The sequence below is a fragment of the Sturnira hondurensis genome, unplaced genomic scaffold (genome assembly GCF_014824575.4).
Source record: "Sturnira hondurensis isolate 20B ecotype Veracruz unplaced genomic scaffold, ASM1482457v3 Scaffold0004136, whole genome shotgun sequence".
Taxonomy (NCBI): Eukaryota; Metazoa; Chordata; class Mammalia; order Chiroptera; family Phyllostomidae; genus Sturnira; species Sturnira hondurensis.
The window spans coordinates 18,926,098-18,943,322 of record NW_028076767.1 but is presented as its reverse complement, the minus strand read 5'-3'; the positions used below and the strand labels follow the sequence as shown (position 1 = coordinate 18,943,322).

Below are 17,225 nucleotides of genomic sequence, written 5' to 3'. Positions count from 1 at the left end.
TATTTTTACAAATAGAGACACAGTGTCCTAAATTCTCAAGGACAAGGACCCCAGTATCTTCAACAAACTAACAGCATGAAGAAGAGTAATTGTTATATTTGAGAAAGAACTCTTTATTTCTAGATATTTACATTTAAAAGCTCTAGTAATTGTTATATTTTAAAAGCTACTTAATATCAATATTAACCAATGTAGCACCAATAAATTCAACTTAAAAATATTTTTAAATAAAAGATTTAAAAGTCACAATTTACCAACTGTAATGTACAGAGCTTATTTGGATACTGATATATACAAATCAACTTAAATAAAAACACACACACAGATAACCTATGAAGCATCTACACCTGTAGCACTGCTTTACACATAAAAAATATTTTTCTGAAACAAAATGGTGTGCTCTTACAAAATGCCCAGTATTCGCAACCCATTCGTGGGACTTCCAGATCAAGTCAACCAAAACCACTTAGAAGCAGCAGCTACCTGCTTCTCAGAAAAGCCTGCTTGAAGAACCATCAGTTTTTATTTTAGAGCTAGAAAAATCCTTAGAGCCTTAAATCTAAAATGTGAGACCCAAAAATGGTGGCCCCAAACCACAAAGGCCAAAGGCCAAGCTCAGGACCACACCCCAGGCATCCTGAACTCCCTGTCCAGTGCTCTTTTTCACAACACCATTACACACCCTCGTGGAACACACTACAGTTGAATAAAAAAGCATTTCCTGGGTTAGGAGACAAAAAAAAGATACAGCATGCCGCTATAGTCTAACTGGCTGAAACAGATCTAATACATATTTTAAAAAATTAAGACCCCAGTAAAAATGGACAAAGCAACTGGACAATTCACAAAAGAAATGTGAGTGGCCAAGGACTACGTGGGGATCCAGGCTCATGTTCCAGGCACTGGTTCCGAGTATCCTGAAGAGGGTTCAACTGCACATCTGACGTTGTCCTCGGACACTGTTAGAGTTTTAGATGCTTCTACTCTTGTAGGTGTTTTAAAAATACACGTGTCTGAACCAACAAGAAAAAAAATGGAAGTGACCTCTATCTCCCACAGTAGCTGCAATCAATTACATACATTTAGCAATGCCATCTGTCTGACAGAATATTATGCAGGAATTCAACACATTTTTTTTACTTCCTCAGGAAAAGCTCAAGATTTAATATTAAAAGAATATACATCTTCATCTACATCTACATACATATAAATATCCATCTTGATATACATGCATAGAAAAAAAACAAGAAAATTTATTAGTTTTAACAATATGATTATTGTTTTGCAAATAAAAAATTGTTGAATACTGGCCATATCTGACAGGTGGTACTAAATGCATTCTATTTTTTAAATATTTAATTATATAAATAAACACACACACACACACACACACACACTACAGTGAATATGTTATAATCGGAACACCAAAATAGGCGGCAAATGCTTAAAAGAAAAAAGTACAATATATCAGCTGCTTTACACAAAAGGGCTGAAAACTCCTGGCCTATAGAAGTCTCCGCTAGGCACAGAAGAGGTTTAGAAGGGCATTCCTTCCAGGCTCCACCTTAGTAACAATGACTGGCAACACAAACAGGGGACACTGTTAAAAGGCTGCTGTCCTAACAATCTGCAACAGAACAGTCCCTTAAGGATGCAGACAGACTTAGCACAGGATCAGCTAACTATGTCATGTCATCAACTCCCACATGTGACAGCCACAGCCCCACCCTGCCAGGAGCTGCGCTGGAACCGAGAACACAAAGCAAGGGCACTGAGTGGCCCCTGCTCCACAGGCTTACTGTAAGTATCTCACGTGCAACGGCTCTCAGCCCTTTTGGGTCAAAGGTCCCTTGGAGAATTAGATGAAAATTGCAGCCAACATTCTACATGAATGGATGCTCCCGTATCAGAAAACTCCAGTGTTTTGACCCTAATACAGAGGAAACACATTCCAACTACTACATGTAAGAGTGTTCGGAGCCCTGGTTGGTGTAGCTCAGTGGATTGAGTGTGGGCTGTGAACCAAAGGGTCTCAGTTTGATTCCCAGTCAGGGCACATGTCTGGGTTGCAGGCCAGGTCCCCAGTGGAGGCCATATGAGAGGCAACCACACATTGATGTTTCTCTCCCTCTCTTTCTCCTTCCCCTCCCCTCTCTCTAAAAATAAAAAAAAAGGAAATAAAATATATTTTTAAAAAAGAGTGTTCGGGCTTTAGGGAGTAGATAAGGCTTGAGTCGTTTTACAGGATGAATAAAATTTGGAAATAGAGGGCTGTGAGAAGTGATTAATTCAGGCATTAAAAATCATCCTCAAGAAATCTAACATGAGAAAAATAATCCTGTTTTAACGTTTTAAGGAGGAAACAAAACCGTACAACACATTTGTATTATGTTACTGTAACAATCTCTAGTATCAACAGACTGGAAACAAACTACACGTCCACAGACATGGGACTGGTCCAAGGACATTACAGTACACACAGCCATGAAAGAAAGTAACACGGCATCTGACGATACGTAGACATGGAATACCCTCCGGAATGTACACTGTGATTAAACATGCTGTCATCTGTGTGAAGGGGGGGGTGGAGGGAAGAGCACGTGCACACAAACACACACATAATGTGGATAGATGGATGTGACGTTTCTGCTAATATGTACACACTCTCTCAGGATGCTACCCAGCCGGTAACACCGCATTTCCTCTGGGGAGGAGAACTGGGCATCTGGAGGACAGCAGTTAGAAGGGAGATTTTTATCACTGTTTTTATCTTTCTGTTCTTCTCAAATTTTAAGCAGTTAGAAGGGAGATTTTTATCACTGTTTTTATCTTTCTGTTCTTCTCAAATTTTAAACCATTTTCAGACTTTCAGTATTTCAAAAAATAAAAACCATATATGCAGCCTTGGCAGTGTAGTTCAGTTCGTTAGATCATCATCCTGACATGCCCAAGTCACAGGTTCGATCCTGAGTCAGGGCACATACAGCAATCAACCAGTGATTGCATAAATATGTGAAACAACAAATCTATGTTTCTCTCTTGCTTCTTCTCTAAAATTAAAAAAATATCATTAAAACCCCCACATGTACACTATGTCAGTTAAGTACAGGTAAGAAGAGTAAGCTTGGGCAAGCTGTCAACCTCTCTGCACCTCACTTCCCGACCTGGAAAAAGACAGTGACAGTCCTGACCCTCCAGATCATACATGTGAAGCGCTTTACAAAGTACCTGGCCTGGAAGCACTCAATAAATAAAGCTATAATTTCAGGAAGAAATACGGCTAAGAGCTAATAATGACTATCACTAACTTGTGACATTCCAGTGGACTATTGTTTTCTTAATGTTTCGATAGCAATGACTTAATCATTTACAATCAAAGGAAAGTAAGTTTCTTGTCTTTCGTTTTGTTTTGCTTTAATTAAGGCAAAGAAAAACCAAGAAGGTGCTTGAAGGCTTAGGCAAAAAAGTTTGAAATAATACTTCTTTGAGCACAGGAGTGACTCAATAAAAATGCTCTCCTAGAAAAGTTGCAAACTAATGTGGTAGAACAACGTGGGGGTGCGGGAACCTAGAAGGAATCTAGTGCCCAGTCAGGGGCCACTGGGGCAGCAGTGAGCAAAGTGAGCGGTGCTGGCCTTGGCTGCTATGGCTCCATTGGCTGGAGCATCGTTCTGTGCACCACAAGGTAGGTCCCAGGTTCCATTCCCCATCAGGGCACATGCCCAGGTTACTAGTTTGGTCCTGGTTGGGGTGCGCNTACTTCTTTGAGCACAGGAGTGACTCAATAAAAATGCTCTCCTAGAAAAGTTGCAAACTAATGTGGTAGAACAACGTGGGGGTGCGGGAACCTAGAAGGAATCTAGTGCCCAGTCAGGGGCCACTGGGGCAGCAGTGAGCAAAGTGAGCGGTGCTGGCCTTGGCTGCTATGGCTCCATTGGCTGGAGCATCGTTCTGTGCACCACAAGGTCCCAGGTTCCATTCCCCATCAGGGCACATGCCCAGGTTACTGGTTTGGTCCTGGTTGGGGCGCATATGAGAGGCAACTGATGGATGTTTCTCTCCCTCAACCCACCCCCCATTTTTCCTCTTTCTAAAAATCAATCAATGTATCCTCAGGCAAGGACTTTAAAACAAATGCTAAGAAGGGGCTGAATCTAAAAATCCCTTCAAAAGACATATGAAACCCTGCCAATTAGATACAGACGTTCTTAGACCGGAAGAATGGCAAAATCATGGCCCTCACATGGAGTGTCTATAAAAGGGAGTCAACCTGAGAAGTAGTGAGGTAAGCCTGGTTAGGGACATGGTTACACACCCTCAGAGAGAAATGAACAAGACTGACAAGCCGTTGTTTGTTTGTTTGTTTTTTAAGATTTTATTTATTTATCTTTAGAGGGGAAGGAAAGGAGAGAGGAGAAGATCAATGTATGGTTGCCTCTCGTGCGTCCCCTGCTGGGAACTGGCCTGCAACCCAGGCATGTGCCCTGATTGGGAATCGAACCACGATCCTCTGGTTCACAGGCTCGCGCTCAATCCACTGAGCTACACCAGCCAGGGCCTGACAAGCCGTTTTACAGAAACCCAAGGGCTGGCAGGGCCCCACAATAAGGTGAGGAAGAAGGAAACCTAGCATTTGTCTGGGAGCACGTGACCACTTCCCCTATCCTGTGCAGCACACAAGCAATGGCAGAGGCCAGACTGGAGGAGACAAGACAAGGGGAAGGGAAAGGGAGCCGAGAACATTCTGCAAGAGCCACCTGACAGGTTCAAAGCCCCATGCTGGGCCCCTGGGAAAATGCAGAGGGGCCTAAATAAGGAACGGAGCTGAGGAAACTGCAATGGGTGACAAAAGGCAACTGGCATCCCCGTTTGACACAAGCAATCTGTCGTCAAAATCCTTCTGTGGGATCAGCTTTGTTTTCTTGATGCTGAGCTCTCCAAAACAGGGAGGCTAGAGAATGTAATGAATCTTGAACAACAACCTACCAACTCTGTCACTGAAAGCTATCCTCACCTTATCTCACTACAAGAGCCAAGCAAAGGCTCATTTCACTTCCGCCGGGGCTGGGGGTGGGGATTCAGTGCCCACAATACTGGCACAACACAGCCAATCCACAGGCAGCCAGCACATTAATAGTGTGGGACCTTAGAACTATGCTCTCTCAAGAGAAAAACCTATTCCTACCTTTTAAAGCGTATGTTTGGGAGAGAATTTTAATCTGCTTGATCCTCTTCTCATCAGAACTTAGAAGAGGAGGCACCAGGAACCAGCATTAAAGACTAAGTGGCCCTGACTGGTGTAGCTCAGTGGATTGAGCACGGGCTGAGAACCAAAGGGTCACCGGTTTGACTCCCAGTCAGGGCACATGCCTGGGTTGCAGGCCAAGTCCCCAGTGGGGGGGGGGGGGGGGGGGGGNGTGGGGGGGGTGAGATGCAACCACACACTGATGTTTCTCTTCCTCTCTTTCTCCTTCCATTCTCCTCTCTCTAAAAATAAATAAGCATTAAAAAAAAGACTAAGCGATTCTGCTTTGGTCTCCGTAAACACAAGCATCTGAGGAGCTGCACCTTCTCTGTGACTCTGACCCCCTGGCAGCAGGCCTTCTTCAAAGGACAGTGTCTGCAGCTCATCCTGCTTGGTCTCAACTGGAAGCTGAGACTAATTTTCTAAACATTAATGTGAAGGACAATGCGACCATCTACACAGTGTAAGAGAAGTCCTGCAGGGCTCTCAAGAGAACTAGTTATGAATGAATAAAATTTTGTTTACAAATCACAGTTAAGTCCTGCACTTACCATTTCCTACTGGAGAAAAGCATTTTATCTAGGGCAAGAGAAGTAACAGCCCTAGAAGGCACAGTTGAAATTCTTTACAGATTCTTCCTGGCTGGTGTAGCTCAGTGGATTGAGCACAGGCCTGCGAACCAGAGGATCGCAGTTCGATCCCCAGTCAGGGCACATGCCTGGGTTGCAGGCTGGTTCCCTGCAGGCCAACTCCCAGCAGGGGATGCACAAAAAGGCAACCATACATTGATGTTTCTCTCCCTCTCTCCTTCCCCTCTAAAGATACATAAATAAATAAAATCTTTAAAAAAAAATTCCACACATTTAAAAAATAAATAAATAAAATTATATTTTTAAAAAAAGAAATTCTTTACAGATTCTTAATGAGGCAGTACTGTGTAATTAACTACATGTAATCAATGTTAACTCTTGCAAACAGTTCTTTTATTTTTATACACCTTTTAAAACATTTTTATTATTTACTGATTTTAGAGAGGAAGGGAGACAGGGAGAGAGGGAGAGAAACATCACTTTGTTGTTCCACTTATTCAACCATCCAATGGCTATTTGTTGTATGTGCCCTGAGCTGGAATTGAAGCCACAACGCTGACATATCAGGATGATGCTCTAGCCATCGGAGCTACGAGGCCAGGGACAAATGCTTCTTTTAAAAAGATGTAACATGTACACAAGAGAAAGGACGTGGGTTGTGTGGTCAGAAAAACCTGGGTTCAAAATCAGGCTCTATAACGCATGCGCCATGACCCACAGGTAGTCATCTCCCCACCTGTAATACCAGCATGTGCCCTCCTCCCTCAAGAGATCTGTACTTGCCTCCAGGGTCTGGTACAGAATCCACATCTAACAGCTGTTTTTATGGTGGGCCAGGTCCAACTGCCCCAGTTCACAAATGAGGAACTAGAATATTAAAGGCTCCAAAGTCACATGGCTCAGAGGACTGAATCCTCGTCCTAGCACAACTTCCTGTCTGACTGAGATCAACCTGCAGCCAGATCAGCATATGTACAACTCTTGTCTACACAGGAAAAGGGATCTCATTTTCCCATTAACTAAGTGAAATATACTTTGAAGTATACCTATTGAAAGAGGTAAATTTTAGGGAGAAACTGCTATTGAAAAAGCCAGCTCCAATGAAAACTAGGATGACCTCATCCCCACATTAGTCATAAATCACGGGTCAAACACGTGCTTTAAAAGCTGCTAACAAATAGGGATGTGGTAATGAAACTGAGGAAAATAACAGAAAATGAGGGGAAAGCTGCCCAGATTTAGGGCTGACAACCTGCACCTCTGACTGACAAAGTAACTCACGTTTCATCAGCATGACTCTGGGGCACCAGTTTTTCACTGAACAACTTCATGTGAAGCCTCTCTCTGACCCTCTGTAAAACTGAGATTAAGCTTCACAGGGGAAATAACAAGACGAGCAAATGAAACTAAGACCAAGACTAGGACACAGCTATAGAATAAGGAAGTGCAAAGCTGCATTCATCTTAAAAAACCATACAGCCCAGGCCGAGTAGTCCTGTTGGCTGGCGCGGCACCCGATGCACCAGGGCTGTGGGTTCCATTCCTGGTCAGGGCACATGTCAGAATCAACCAGTAAGTGCGTAAAACGAGTGGAACAACAACAAATCAATGTTCCTCTTGCTCTCCCCCCTGCTCCATCTCCCTAAAAATCAGTAAACTTTAAAAAAATCATGAGAACAATAGTTTCATTTTTTCTTTTTATTGTTGTTCAGCTATAGCTGTTCCCATTTTTCCCCCATTACTCTTCGCTGCCCTACCTATCCCCCACCTCCCACATTCAATCCTCCCCCCCTTGTCTTTGTCCATGGGTCCTCTAGACATGTTCCTTGACTTCACCCTTCCCCTTCTTTTCCCCCTTATCCCCCTCTCTCTCTCCCCTCTGGTCACTGTATGTTCTTTATTTCCACGTTTCTATTTTGCTCACTTGTTTGTTCTGTTGATTAGGTTCCACTTATAGGTGAAATCATACGGTATTTGTCTTTCACCACCTGGCTTATTTCATTTAGCATAATAGACTCCAAAGAACAATAATTTTAAATTGATCCAAATGGCACCAGTTGGTAAAGGGAAAGTCTAGAGAATGAGTAAGGTACAGGGGTTGAAGAACATGGGCTGTTGATTCAGATGAAGCCTCCACCAGACTCAATTCTATTCTTGGCTGTATAATCCTGGACTTTTTACTCAATTTATCTAAACCCATTTCCCCATCCGTAAAATGGGGTTAATAAACACCCTTACCTTCTGGAGGTAGGACGAGAATTAAATGAAGAGGTATGTGAAAAGCATTCACATAACACAATTACTGTCATTACTGGAAGAACCTGAGGATTCTAATGATCTATCCCACAAACAATATAAAAACTTAAATAGCAGAATATATGTCTCATCTTTCTCTGGCATATTCTTGGCTTCTGCGGTAAATCCAGTTTTGATAACCCGGCACATTCCTTATTTCAGGACCGTCAGGGGTAGACAGCCAAACTCCCAAAAGGTGAGACAGGAAGTCTTTAAAGAAAGTAGAAACTGCTAACACCTTTATGAAAAACAATTACCAAGAACCTATAGTTCACACCCTATGAACTAGTAATTCTACTTCTAGGATTCACTGTGGAAATAAACAGCGGTTAAGGTTAATGTGAAAAATACTCAGCCTAGCCACAGTCATAATGTAAAAATTAGAACCCTAAATGTCCAAAATTTGGGAAGACAGTAAACAACTCCAGCACATCCATAGAAAGCAACAGTATACACCCATTACAGGTAAGCACTGAACAGTTGCAAGAGAGTGAATGACACTAAAAAATAGCCACAATATGAGATTAACCTGAAAAAATGCACAGAAAAGGAAAAGAAAACAAACAAACAGTGGCCTTCTCTGAATGGAACTATTACCATTTATTTTTTTCTTTCCAGTTTTCTAAATGTTGTACTATTAGCATACATAAAAAGAGAACATGCTTGTGTTATCTTAAAGATTTTATTTATTTTTAGATAGAGGGGAAAGGAGAGAGAAAGGAAAGAACCATCAGTGTTATGCACTTTTAAAAATCATCACCTCTCTGCCAATATTAAACAGAAGTTCAATAAAATTGTGGCTGAAATAGCACCTGCCTGACTTTGGCCTTGGAATAAGAAATGCCACTGATAAACTAATATAGAACTAGAGCGATTATAATGACTGTCCTCAAATAAAACATTTCAAATCTAAATGCAGATGGAGATGGAGACAAGCGTGAACGGAGACGGCAGCACTACACTGCAGGCCTCAGTGTGCAGTCTCGACAGCGGGAGCGATGGACTCGCAGGCCAGGAGTGTGCTCTTCTCAAGCACTTCCTGTCAGAAGTAAAACCAGGGCAGAGCTGAGAAAAAGAAATGGGGCAGCCCTAACTTAAAACTTGAACCTGTGTCTTTTGCAGTCAGATACAGACCTGCACATTCCTGAAGGAACTGCAGGCGTCCCTGGGAAAAAATTCTCGTGAATTTCTCTTACCTGAGCACAACTGTTCGATCTTTGTCAGATTCAACTGCAGCGACTCATTGATCCAGGCCAGCATGTCATGTCGACTGAGGTTATCGCTGGTGACTGACGTTGAATATACATTCACTGCCATCTTCTGCAGCACGAGAGGAGAGGAGAAGGGTGTGCATTATTAAGCATGCAAGGAAGAACTATCACTTCCTTCCATGGCAGGCCTGTGGGAACTCTCCATTGTTAAGCCTCACCTTCTTCCCAAAGAAGCCAAACCAGAGATACCAACACTCCAGCCACTAGACTGGAACAAACATGACCTGACGTGAATTGCCCAACAGCCGTCTACCTAAAATTTAGGCCCCATTTTAATGTAACTGGTATAAAATGTTAAGGTACAAGGAACACTAAGTAAGAGGAAGGTTAAATGCTTAGCAAAAGGAGTCCAATGCACAAACAAGAACGTTGTCTGTTTAGCCCTGGCTAGTGTAGCTCAGTGGATTGAGCGCGGGCCTGCGAACCAGACTATCGCAGTTCGATTCCCAGTCAGGGCACATTCCTGGGTTGCAGGCCAGTTCCCAGCAGGGGATGCAGGAGAAGCAACCATACATTGATGTTTCTCTTCCTCTCTCCTTTCCTTCCCCTCTAAAGATAAATAAATAAAATATTTTTAAAAAAAAAGAATGTTGTCTGTTTAGAAAACAGTTCAAGCTTACCCATTAACAATTAAAATGTTTACAGCATATTCTTCAGATAGTGGGCTTTTTATTAATTCCTCTTTGTCGTTTCACTATTTTCCAAATTTTCTTTAAGGACCATATCCACTTTTACAATCAAAAGTAACCTTTTCAATAACCTAAGTACTGCAAGGTGGTGGCAAATAACCTTACAGTGAAGAATCCTCGTTACTAATTCTGTGTTGAGCCACATGGAGACAGGAGGATACCTGAGAGCCTACTAAGCGCCAGGAGGATCACAAGCACTTGTCATTTAACCCTGACAACTCTGTAAGATTCACTTGATTCTCCTCATTTCACAGATAAGGAGAGTTTCAACATAGAGACCCTATAAACTGGCAGCCAAGCCTGCCCAGCCCCATCGTCCACATTCTTTCCCCAGCTGAGAAAATGCTACCCCTCACCCTTCCGACAGGCTTTGAAACACACACACAGAAGAAACACATTAACTTAAAATGCTATTAAATGTGGATGCCATCGTCACCCTCATCCACTCTGCAAATGTTTACCAATCACTGCTGCTGGGAACAGGAAACAAGACAGGCAGGAAGACAAATGGCTTGTCTGCAGAGTTCATGTTCTAGTAATAGAAGTCTACCACTGACCAAATACACAAAACAAGTGTCACTTCATATTGGCCTGAGGCAATGGGGGTGAAGAGAATGCCATCACAGAGAGCCTCTCTGAGTGACATTTGAGCTTAAGAATCAGAATATCTGGAAGAAGGTGGCTATAGCCCAGTGAGCAAGAGGAAGGGAGAGCAGGAATAGAAGCAGGAAAAGCAGCAAAGAAGCCAGATCATATTAGGACTCTCCAGGACTTTGGATTTTAGCCTCCGTTAAGTGTTCTGAGGTAGAATCAAACTCTCATTTAAGTTTGAAAAAGATCACCCTGACTGCTGGTAGAAAACAGACTGTGGGAAGGGAAGACTTGAGCAATATGAGATAAGGACAGGCTAAGGCAGATCCAAACGAAACCTGGGGGCAATTACCATGAGGACACACAACTATGAAACACTGGATTTCACAGCGACCACTTATAATTTTCCACATTTCATAAGACACCAATATTACCAATTGGGGGGTGGGGGACTTGGCAAACGTGGAACCACTGTAAAGACCCCATGCTGTCTTGTGGCACTTCATTCTGTGTCCTTACACCCCACCCAGCACTTGGCAGAGTAACCTGCATATGGTGGGAGCTCAGTAAATGCTACTTGTTTTCAGGATGGCAGGACAGTGTTAGAAAGAGAAAAAATGGATCTGTATAAACTTTTCTCTGAAAGTAAACCTTTAACACTTTTAAAACCTTAAACAAGCCCTGGCTGGTGTAGTTGGGTGGATTTAGCGCAGGCCTGCAAACCAAAGTATGGAGGTTCGATTCCCAGTCAGGGCACATGCCTGAGTTGCAGGCCAGGTCCCAGCAGGGGACGCACAAGAGGCAACCATACATTAATATTTCTCTCCTTCCCTTCCCCTCTAAAGATAAATAAATAAAATCTTAGGGAAAAAAACCAACCTTAAACGAAATTATAATACTGTGTTATATGTGAAACTTGCACATTTTAGCTTCTGACTCCACTGGGAAACTCATCCCACGTTACCGCTGCACTTCATTCCAACCTCTACCGTGGGCTGGAACAGTAGAGGAGACTGTCATTACCTCTTCATTTCTGAATGACTCCAGGGCCAGATTTGCCCAGAAGGCAACTTGCTCTATGAAAAGAGCTGAAGATTTCAAGCACGGAGGAACTGGATTTGATTTGATCTTGAGGATGTCATTCATTAATTGTATGACTCTGGGCAAGTTACTTAACTTCAATGCACTTCAATAAGAGTTAATGCTACTTATCCGAACAGGAGAAAGCAAGGTTTAGATGAGATAAGGTACATAAAATACCTGGCATGCTATCTGGCACAGAACAGATATTAGGTCCAGGGCAGGGAGGGACCTGGTCTTGCTCATCCTCCTACTTCCAGTGCCAAAAACAGAGACCTGCCACCACCATCTCTTGTCTGGATCCACCGCCACCACGTTCAAATTTGTCTCACTGTCTCAATTTGTTTCATAAGGCAGCCCAAGATAATTTTCTCAATCACAAATCAGCTTAAGCATCTCCCTGTTTAAAATCCCGGAATGAACAAATAAATGACATGCATACTATATGCAAAATGCTATTATCGGGTGCCAACAAAAAAAAAAAAACAGTCCTAGGCTGAGCATTTGTAACCTATATTGGCAACATTCGCACATACATCAGGTATTGTGTATGTCATGCTACCAAAAGCTGTAAGCAGCTGGTTAGGCCACGTGTGTCTCCAGACCACATCCCAGTTCTGAAAACGTTATGGCCTTTCATCATCATATAATTCAAACCTCCTTCATTACCAGCACATTAATACCTGGTCCCATGTGCTCTGCAAGCTCTGCACCCACTAAATACCTGGGGTTAGGCACATGTGGATGTGCAATAAATATCCACTGACTTAACCAATTAACTGGCCCTTCCAGGCAATCAAAACAGAGTCCTGTCTGTTTTGGAGGAAGCTCACCCTTCCTCCACAATGATTCCATTGCTTGGCCTCAATGAAAGACCCCATGATCACCCCGCAAACCTCACCCTTAAATGACTCCTTGAACCAGGTTTCTGACTGCCTTGAAAAAGCATCCTCTTGCCTCCCCAGCTAGCTCTCCCCCTTTAGCAGTTCTCCTAGAAGACTCCCAAACTCCTTTTCAGTCAATGCTAGCTGCTAAGCACCCTATTATGTTCCAGACACCATTCTGAGCACTACAGAAAGAGGGGGAAGGAGATGCCACCAGAAAAAAAGCAATGTGACCCTGGATGAACACCTCACCTCTCTGGATCACAAATGGCTCACCTGTAAAAGGTGAACAATATCTTCTGCACAATATGGCAATGAGAATTAAATGAGAGAGCCTGGAATCGGGAGTCACAGATGTGGGTTCTGCCCACATCTGAACATCAGGAAATAAGTCACTCCTCCTGTAAGAATCTAAGCCCTTCCATTTATAAAACGAAGATACTCTCTCAGAGACAGAGTGATATATTAAATGACATAATGCCCAACACCAAGAACTTAATACAATGCCTGATACACACCAAGTACCCAATTAACAAATAATAATTATTACTACTACTCTCAGAGACATCCCATTAAAGGTGGATGCCAGGCCTGCTGTACCTTCCTTCAGTGGGCCTCAGGACCCTCATCCCCCAAATGGAGAAGCCAAGCTCTGCCCTGCAGCACCCCAGGGCAGCTGTGAAGCAGGGATCAGAAAAGCACTGTTCATACAGTCTTCCTAGTAGTTACATGAAATTATCTTGTATGCATTTCCTCATTTCTTACCTGTCTCCCCACCCCAACGTAACAGATTCCTGGGGAGCAGGCCTTTGCCCTCTTGCTGTTGAGTGTAGCCCAGTGTTTAGCACAATACTTAGCACCTAATAAGCGCTCAATACCCAAGGAAGAAAGGAGTCTACTGAACTGGCTTGGTTTCTGTCACTCACTGTGTTGGAGCTTTCTGGATGTAGTATTACTATTGTTCCTATTTCACAGGTGAGGAAACTGAAGCACAGAGAGTTTAAAGCACCTGCCCAAGGTCGCCTAGCAGGAGAATCGAACCCAGGTTTGAATAAAACCCCTAACGCTTAACCATCAAGCAACATCGCCTTCTACACTGGTGGTCCTCAGAGCTTTCAGCAGGGCCCACTTCAACCACATACCCCCTAACCGATCTGGCCACGCCGCAACCTCCCGCTACCTCTGTCTAGGTTCCACAACTCGGCCACGACCCAGAAGCCCCCACGCGTTGTGGGGCAGCCCCCGCTTCCGGCCCAAAGCCCCGCCCCCGCCCCCTGCGGAAAGGAGAGCGCTACCCCCAAGCGCAGCCCGCGCGCGCCGGGTCAAGGCCCCGCCCTTCCCCCCACCGGCCCGAAGTGTACCGCGGTAAAGAGCGACCCGCGCACCGCACGCAAGGCCCGCTGGTATCTCCCCGGCCGAGGCTTACCCGGCCGACCCCTGGCCGCCTCCCCGTGCCCTCTACCAGGCTCACCGGCTCTCAGCGGAACCCCGTCCACTGCCTGTGCCCGGCTCCGGTTCCGTCTTCGTCTCGTTCAAACCGTCCGACCCCGCCCGCCCGCGCGATGATCTCACACGCACCCCCCGTTACGCGACGACGTAAATTCTCGTCATCCTTTTATAGAGACTAGGCGCGCTCCGAGGGCGGAGCCCCGCCCTTGATCGACTGTTGAGACGCCGAAGGGGCGGGGCACCGAATGCTGGGGCCGGGGCGAGGGGGCGGGGAGGTTGCTGCTCCACATGGTCTGCTACAGCCAATAAGATTCTGCCCCGGCCCGGGTATGACTGCCTAGGAGGTGGGAGCCAGTTTACAAATTCTCCCCCGGTAGCCAAAAAACAAAAAAAGAATGGTTTTACAATGAATTTCTCCAAATATAGGTTATTAAGCAAAGATACTTGATAGGGACTTAAGGAAAGACTTGAAAATGTTACTTCAAAGACGCATTCTGTAACCTTATAATCTCATCATTCTTTTATTTCTTGTTAGTATGAAATCGCTTGTGCCTTTTTGTCTGCCTTTTCGTTAAGTATCACGGATGAAAAAAAATCTCAGTCCTGTTCCACCTGTGTACTAGTGCCTGATATATGGATTCTTAGAGATTTGCTGAATGAATTGAATTACCCCTACTTTACAGAAGAGGAAACTGAGGCTCAGTGAGGTTCATTGACTGGCTCAACATCAGAGTCTGGTCCGGGTTTTGAGCTAGTTTCCTGATCTAGCTATCATCTATTCACATGTTCAACAAATATTTCTATTCCCTGGTCAATCAGGTCCTAGGAATTTGATGGTGAGCAGAAACCAGAGAGCATCTGAGCTCCTAAAAGTTTCCAGTCCTGCAGGGTAGGCACAAATTATAATGATACAAATCACTGTTTGATTCCAAACTAGACTAACTGCTAGGCAGGAGCGGTACTCAGCAAGGGTGATGGCACCTCAATGCATGGAGTAGGGTGCTGGAAACCCCTTCTGGGCCAGGCCTCCCCCAGTTAGTTGCCGAAGCCTGGGGAGATGTTCAGGGAAGATTGTGGGGTGAGGAGCTGGGGCAGGAGCTATTTACCCATCAGTCCGGAGGCATTTCAGTATTTTAACCACAATGGTTGTCACTCTGGTATGCAGGGCTGCAAGAGTACATCATAATGAGACCTGACCTCACCTAAGTAGTGTAGAAAGACCTGATACTTACCCTAAAAGATGAGGTGTTAACCTGGCAAAAAGATTAGGGTAGGAAAGGGCAAATAGCAGGATATAGAAACAGCCCTGTGCCCAAGGGAAGTAATATTAGCATTATAGTGAATTGATACAAAGCATGGATAATCAAGAAAAGATTTTCAAAATCACTTAGAAGTATTTTTACTCCATTATTCATGCTTCATTTCAAAATGTGTTACCCTCGTTTTATACACGGGACATTGAGCTTCCAACAGGCTAAGTGAATGTCGTAAGTAGCAAAGCCAGCAGGTCTGGGTTCAAATTCTGATGCTGCTAGGGTTTAGAATTAAATGAGATGTGTAAAGTTCTTTTCTTAATTTTTATGTATTGATTTTAGAGACAGGAAGGGAAAGAGAGAAAAAGAGAAACATGGACTTGTTGTTCTACTTGTTTATGCATTCCTACGTGCCCTGACCAGGGATGGAAACAACAACCAGGGTGTATAGGGAAGACACTCCAACTGTACTACCTGGCCAGGCTATCACGTGTCAAGTTCTTGACCACTCCTAGCACACTATTGTATGCCTAATAAGTGTTAATGATTTCTGAGTCCCTTTATATTTATGCCAATATTCAATTAATGTCAACTATTGTCAGCATTACCTAAAGGCTATTTTTGGCTGGGGGGCAGGACGTTAGTGTGGCAGATGACATCAGTGGAGAAACCCAAGTCAAGAAAAGCATCAAGTGCCAGACGAGGAGTTTGGGCCTGGTTCTGGAGACACAGAGCACCACAGCAGGTTTCTGAGCAAGGGCCTCCAAAATAAGTCACCTCCCTCCTGAGAGACAGCTCCCAGACAGGTGAGAGAGAGGCAACGGCCTGCTCAGAGTACATTCTGGTCCCTGAGAAAGGGGCTAGTCAAAGTTATCTGGATTAGATTAAGCTTTGTCTGCAAAAGGTGAGAGGGTGAAATGAAAAAATATGTATCTTTAAGCAACTGTTTTAATATGTAGTCATCTCAGTATCACAGAAATTGTGAGTCTCCTCCCCAGAAGCAAAAAACCATGACTTCAAGGCCCGAGTTTTCCAATGCATGACAAGTTCCCCCCCTTTTTTTTAAATCCTCACCTGAGGATATGTTTACTGGTTTTAGAGAGAGAGGAAGGGAGAGAAAAACATCAATAGCACCCAGTCTGGGGATTGAACCTATAACCCAGGCATGTACTCTGACTGGGAATTGAACTGACCTTTTTTTTGATATACGGGACAGTGCTCTAACCAACTGAGCCACCTGGCCAGGGATATGACGAGTTTCTTGAACCCAAAAATGGTGTTGGAACGTCTCAGCTGCCTTGAGGACCTCAAGCTCATGAAGGAGACAACTACAAAAATAAATTATAAAGCAGAGAGCTTTGTGCTGAGATTGAGTCTCCCATCTATCCACAGGGAAGAAGTATCAGAGCAGGGAATGGCTCCTAATCCTGCTTCGGAATGGGAGCCAGGGAGACGCCTGAAAGAGGTGAGAACAGAGGACTAGGCAGGGAACGGGGAGAAAGCTGTTCCAGTCAGAGAACAGCAGGTTCAAAGACTCAGAATAAGCAGTTACCAACTCTAGTAATGCAACTACTGTTTTGTTTGTGCAATGCAGAGAGCCAAAGGCTGGCAAACACAGGTAAGTTTTAAGGCCTGAAGCACCAGGATTTATGTTGTTTGTATATTTCACAATTAATCAAAAGGGGTTTTTTAAAGATTTTATTTTATTTATGTTTAGAAAGAGGGGAAGGGAGGAAGAAAGAGAGGGAGAGAAACATCAATGTGTGGTTGCCTATCTTTCATGCCCCCTACTGGGGACCTGGCCCACAACCCAGGCATGTGCCCCAACTGGGAATCAAACCAGCAACCCTTTGGTTTGCAGGCCATCACTCAATCCAC

The 17,225-nt window shown here is 44.0% G+C and overlaps 1 protein-coding gene across 1 annotated transcript in view; it reads right to left on the bottom strand.

The window, feature by feature from the left end:
* The window catches only part of MAPRE1 (microtubule associated protein RP/EB family member 1), a 30,760-nt gene extending 16,537 nt beyond the window's left edge, over window positions 1-14,223 (bottom strand). The window contains exons 1-2 of the mRNA XM_037043858.1: window positions 14,117-14,223; window positions 9,327-9,450 (exon numbers count right to left, since the gene is read on the bottom strand). Of these exons, the coding sequence (XP_036899753.1) occupies window positions 9,327-9,447 (121 nt within the window). The 5' untranslated portion in view covers window positions 9,448-9,450; window positions 14,117-14,223. The remainder of the gene's footprint in view (window positions 1-9,326; window positions 9,451-14,116) is intronic.
* Between the last annotated feature and the right edge of the window lie 3,002 nt (window positions 14,224-17,225).